The following is a 6,000-nucleotide window of genomic DNA, read 5'->3' on the forward strand; positions in this document are numbered from 1 at the left end:
GACGATTCTTATTCACTTTTCCTTTGGTCTGTTCCTGGTAAAAGGGGGGGGATTAACCAGTCATGATTACAGAAATGCAAACTCATGACTTTTTGGCTATTTTCACTGTAGACCCGAAGAAGAAAAAAATTGGGGGGGGTATATGTTTCTCATATCAAAATAAATGACTGAGCACAGAATGCATCCCTACACGTCCTACAAAGAGAATATCAAACAGAGTTCAGAGCATGATGTCAGATATGTCATATCAAAATGAATGCTTTCTTCAATATCAACGTGTGACAGCTGTGATCAGCCAGCCGCATCCCCTACCAGCCAATAGCCTGCTCGGTTGTCTGCTCTTTTTGCGCATATCCATCAGTTTTCAAATGTAATTTAGCTGTGATGGCAAGCTGGGGTGTGCAGAGAGTGATAGGGCTTCTGTTACATTTGTTTAATTATTGGAGCAGCTCGCAGCGCAAGTAAACACCTCCTCGGGTCTTTTTCCACCTCTACCACCCTCTCTCATACCATTCTCTCATCTCTCCATCCCCTCGGCTGTGTGTGTGTGTCAGTCTGGTGGAGATGACGGAGGACATCCTGATGCAGCTGATGGACTTGGTGTTCAGGCTTGTGTGTAACGGTGAGCTGAGCCTGGCCCGCGTGCTCCGCACAAACATCCTGGACAAGGTGGAGCAGAGGAAGCTGCTGCGCTACACCTACTCCCTCAAACCACTGGCCGCAAGAGGTGTCGCTGCCAGGTAGGTCCGCCCGCAATTAGTGGACGAGGATACTGTGACAGCTAAAACGTCACGTCCCTTGTTTCTGTATAATGGATCAATAAAGATTGTATTGCAATGTATTTTGTATTGTTTCAGAGAATGTTACCGCTTGCAGAGGCATTTAGAAATGTTCTGCTCCGTGACAGTGAAGGATTTCCTTGTTGTGTTCTGAACATCAATGTATCACAGTGTCTAGTTCTAACTTTGGCCTTGTTCACTTTCTTCTAATTTCTTCCCCCCATTTCCCGTGGGAAACTTTAGACCTGGGACCCTGCACGACTTCCGAAGTCATGAGATCGCCGACCAGCTAACTCTCCTGGATGCAGAGCTCTTCTACAAAATTGAGGTAGCTCATCCAAGCATGTCTTTCTCCTCCTCCTGTGTATGCTGCCCCTCTGCCTAAAAAGTAGTTATTTGTGTCTCTCTCTGGACAGATCCCTGAGGTGTTGCTTTGGGCTAAGGAGCAGAACGAGGAGAAGAGTGCCAACCTCACACAGTTCACAGAGCACTTTAACAACATGTCCTACTGGTAAGTTTGCACCTCACATCGTCTCTTAGTCACCACGCTGCTTCTCTTCTTCCCTGCAGCACTTCAGTTCACTGCTCTCTCGCCGAGAGGAAAGCAGCCAGGCCTGGAGAACATGTGGTGACAAACTGATGCATCTCTCCCCCTTCGTGTCTCTCTCAGGGTACGCTCCATAATCATTCTGCAAGAGAAAGCCCAGGACCGAGAAAAGCTCCTCCTCAAATTTATCAAAATAATGAAGGTATGCCTTTTGAAATGTGGATACTTGAGCAAACAGTTGTTTTGGGCGTGTTTGTTGAAAAAGCAACAAATTCTCAGGTGCATTTTAAGATGGTCTCCCTCCACTCTCTTGCAGCACTTACGGAAGCTAAATAATTTCAACTCATATTTGGCAATATTATCTGCCTTGGATTCAGCTCCCATCCGAAGACTGGAGTGGCAGAAAACAACCTCAGAGGTGAGTTAGACTGTGGTCTAATCGATCTCCGAAACATCAGTTTATTGAAGAAAAAAAAAGGTGTAATCTTCACAGCAGTTACTGTAAGGTACCTCTAATATGAACTCTCTACACATGTTGGTGTTGTTTGACGTTAACATGGACGACTGTCACTGTTCTCTTTACAGGGCCTAGAGGAATACTGCACGTTAATAGACAGTTCCTCGTCGTTCCGGGTCTACCGAGCGGCACTGGCAGACGTGGAGCCCCCATGTATACCATATTTGTAAGTCAACCTGCTGGTTTAAAGTGTATGCACTTTGCTGTTCTGTAAGTCAACCTGCTGGTTTAAAGTGTATGCACTTTGCTGTTCTGTAAGTCTTGGTTTAAAGTGTATGCACTTTGCTGTTCTGTAAGTCAACCTGCTGGTTTAAGTGTATGCACTTTGCTGTTCTGTAAGTCAACCTGCTGGTTTAAAGTGTATGCACTTTGCTGTTCTGTAAGTCAACCTGCTGGTTTAAAGTGTATGCACTTTGCTGTTCTGTAAGTCAACTTGCTGGGTTAAAGTGTTACACTTCGCTGTCACAAGTGATGCAAATGGATTTGCACGTCTACCATTTGTATTGCTTACTTTGCATTTCTCGTCTTTACTGTTTATTGTTTTTTTTCCTCACACGACACACAGGGGTCTTATCCTCCAGGACTTGACCTTTGTCCATCTGGGCAACCCTGATCAAATCAAAGGGAAGGTCAACTTCTCCAAGCGCTGGCAGCAGTTCAACATCCTGGACAGCATGAGGCGCTTCCAGCAGGTGTATGTATACAGTGGCCAATCTGGCTGTCGCTCTCATACAGCTTTATGTTCAACGCGCTTTTCTTTCACGTAACAATTTGTTAATTCATTGGCCTATCTTGGAATTTAATATTTTCCATGAACTTTTACCATTTTTGCAATGTTTAGATGGTGTTTTCCCTCTCTCCCAGGCATTATGATCTGAAACACAATGACGATATTGTCTCCTTCTTCAACGACTTCAGCGACCACCTGGCAGAGGAGGCTCTGTGGGAGCTGTCTTTGAAGATCAAACCTCGGAACATTACGCGGCGCAAAACAGAGCGTGAAGAGAAGACATAGGAACATGTCCCACTGGGTCTGGGTCATTTTACAAACTCTTCATGATTACAAGAGACTACAAACGAGAACTGTGAAGGCAGCTGAAAGACTGGGATGTTTTTTTGTTAGTAGTTTACAGGACCTCTCCGACTTAGGATTCTCTGTTGTGGATTGCACTGGGTCTCAGTCCGTGCGTGAGCAAAGCCAGTGGGATAGACACTGTGCAGAGCACAAAGTGTTGGGAGGCTCGCAAAAAGATTCCTCATGTTCACCGTTGTCGCCAACCCCATCCACCCAATGCCATATTATGGGTATAGTCCAAGCATTTCAGGATCTCACAACCAGAGACGTTGTTCTGACTAAAACCATATCATACTGATGTGTGCCATGGGAAACACCACTCAGTGTCATTCAGTTTAGGCTTCTTTTTTTAAATACGGGACACCAGCCCTTTTTTTGATGACACAAACTGGGATGCCATAACGCCTGACATGGCAGAGAACCGCTGTTGGTGGTGCAGAACTTTGAGGCAAATACCTCAAATCACCCGGGTCTGCTTCAAGACTACTGGTGGTAAAGATATTACTGATGCACACAAGACTTAATTTTGTAGTTCAAGGAAGTGTTGTATGATACTGTTTGACTGATGCAATTCAGTTTTCCTTTTGTTCTTTAAAAGGATGTGAAAAGGATACTTCAGAAATGGGGAGAAGTGATATGAAGTTTATATACAGTACCAGTCAAAAGTTTGGACACCTACTCATTCAAGTGTTTTTATTTGTACTATTTTCTACATTGTAGAATAATAGTGAAGACATCAAAACTATGAAATAACAAAAAAAAAGGTTTTACCTTTATTTAACTAGGCAAGTCGGTTAAGAACAATTTCTTATTTACAATGACTGCCTACCCTGGCCAAACCCGAACGATGCTCCCAATCACGGCCGGATGTGATACAGCCTGGATTCAAACCAGGGACTGTAGTGATGCCTCTTGCACTGAGATGCAGTGCCTTAGACCGCTGTGCCACTCAGATCCCACATATGGAATCATGTAGTAACCAAAAAAAAGTGTTAAACATGTCAAAATATATTTGAGATTTGAGATTTTTCAAAGTAGCGACCCTTTGCCTTGATGACAGCTTTGTACACTCTTGGCATTCTCTCAACCAGCTTCATGAGGTAGTCACCATTTCAATTAACAGGTGTGCCTTGATAAAAGTTCATTTGTGGAATTTCTATCCCTAATGTGTTTGAGCCAATCAGTTGTGTTGTGACATGGTAGGGGTGGTATACAGAAAATAGCCGTATTTGGTAAAAGACCAAGTCCATATTATGGCAAAAACAGCTCAAATAAACAAAGAGAAACGACAGTCCATCATTACTTTAAGACATGAAGGTCAGTCAATCCGGAAAATGTCAAGAACTTTGAAACTTTCTTCAAATGCAGTCACAAAAACCATCAAGCACTAGGATGAAACTGACTCTCATGAGGACCGCCACAGGAAAAGAACACCCAGAGAGTTACCTCTGCTGCAGAGGATAAGTTCATTAGAGTTAACTGCACCTCAGATTGCAGCCCAAATAAATGCTTCACAGAGTTCAAGTAACAACATATCTCAACATCAACAGTTCAGAGGAGACTGTGTGAATCAGGCCTTCATGGTCAAGTTGCTGAAAAGAAACCAGTACTAAAGGACACCAATAAGAAGAGACTTGCTTGGGCCAAGAAACACGAGCAATGGTGGAAATACCTCCTTTGGTCTGATGAGGCCAAATTTGAGATTTTTGGTTCCAAACCGCCTTGTCTTTGTGAGATGCAGAGTAGGTGAACGGATGATCTCCGCGGTTCCCACCGTGAAGCATGGAGGAGGAGATGTGATGGTGCTTTGCTGGTGACACTGTCAGTGATTTATTTAGAATTCAAGGCACACTTAACCAGCATGGCTACCACAGCATTCTGCAGTGATACGCCATCCCATCTGGTTTGCGGTTAGTGGGACTATCATTTGTTTTTCAACAGGATAATGACCCAACACACCTCCAGGCTGTGTAAAGGCTATTTTACCAAGAAGGAGAGTGATGGAGTGCTGCATCAGATGACCTAGCCTCCACAATCACCTGACCTCAACCCAATTGAGATGGTTTGGGATGAGTTGGAAAAGCAGCCAACAAGTGCTCATCATATGTGGGAACTCCTTTAAGGCTGCTGGAAAAGCTCATTGAGAGAATGCCAAGAGTGTGAAAATCTGTCATCAATGCAAAGAGTAGCTACTTTGAAGAATCTCAAATATAAAATATGTTGATTTGTTTAACACTTTTTTGGTTACTACATTATTCCATATGTGTTATTTCATAGTTTTGATGTCTTGTTCTACAATGTACAAAATAGTCAAAATAAAGAAAAACCCTTGAATGAGAAGGTGTCCAAACATTTGACTTGTATACTGTATGTGCACTTAAAAATCGAACGAACACCTCACGAGTGGCGCAAGGCACTGCATCGCAATGCTTGAGGCGTCACTACAGACCCGGGTTGGATCCCAGGCTGTGTCACAACCAGCTGTGACCAGGAGTCCCGCAGTTGGCCCAGCGTTGTCCGGGTTAGGGGAGGGTTTAGCCGGGAGGGGCTTTACTTGTCTCATCGCGCTCTAGCAACTCCTTGTGGCGGGCCGGGTGCCTGCAGGCTGATTTCAGTCATCAGTTGAACAATGTTTCCTCCGACACATTGGTGCAGCTGGCTTCCGGGTTAAGCGGGCGGGTGTTAAGATGCGCAGTTTGGCGGGTCATGTTTCGGAGGACGCATGACCTGACCTTCGCCTCTCCTGAGCCCGTTGGAGAGTTGCAGCAATGAGACAAGATCGCAATTGGATATCACAAAATTGAGGTGAAAAGGGGGATAAAACATTAATGAACAAAAAAGTGATGTGATTTGTGTCAAGGGATCTATGCATAGCAGTGAACATTACAGCAATCATAAGTGGACCTTAGACTTGATATGGACATGCTTGCCTAAGGTCCATATCAAGTCTATCTCAAAGACTGAGGGACCCCTCAATGCCAAATGAAGCCCTTTCCAGCGCAAATACAAGATGGCACATTATCCCTTGACAGAATCAGACCACAGATCCCTGTGCAAGTAAATAAAACCTGCAGTATTTCTA

At 44.2% G+C, this 6,000-nt stretch overlaps 1 protein-coding gene across 4 annotated transcripts in view; it reads left to right on the top strand.

Annotated features, from left to right (window-relative positions):
- rapgef1a (Rap guanine nucleotide exchange factor (GEF) 1a) overlaps positions 1–6,000 on the top strand; it is a 48,889-nt gene extending 42,889 nt beyond the window's left edge. For all 4 annotated transcript variants that reach the window (XM_070446917.1, XM_070446916.1, XM_024002876.2 and 1 more), the window contains 8 exons: positions 555–740; positions 1,023–1,107; positions 1,196–1,290; positions 1,450–1,528; positions 1,643–1,744; positions 1,912–2,009; positions 2,409–2,537; positions 2,708–6,000. In XM_070446917.1, coding sequence (XP_070303018.1) covers positions 555–740; positions 1,023–1,107; positions 1,196–1,290; positions 1,450–1,528; positions 1,643–1,744; positions 1,912–2,009; positions 2,409–2,537; positions 2,708–2,858 — 925 coding nt within the window. In that variant the 3' untranslated portion in view covers positions 2,859–6,000. The remainder of the gene's footprint in view (positions 1–554; positions 741–1,022; positions 1,108–1,195; positions 1,291–1,449; positions 1,529–1,642; positions 1,745–1,911; positions 2,010–2,408; positions 2,538–2,707) is intronic.

The sequence above is a fragment of the Salvelinus sp. IW2-2015 genome, linkage group LG15 (assembly GCF_002910315.2).
Source record: "Salvelinus sp. IW2-2015 linkage group LG15, ASM291031v2, whole genome shotgun sequence".
Classification (NCBI taxonomy): domain Eukaryota; kingdom Metazoa; phylum Chordata; class Actinopteri; order Salmoniformes; family Salmonidae; genus Salvelinus; species Salvelinus sp. IW2-2015.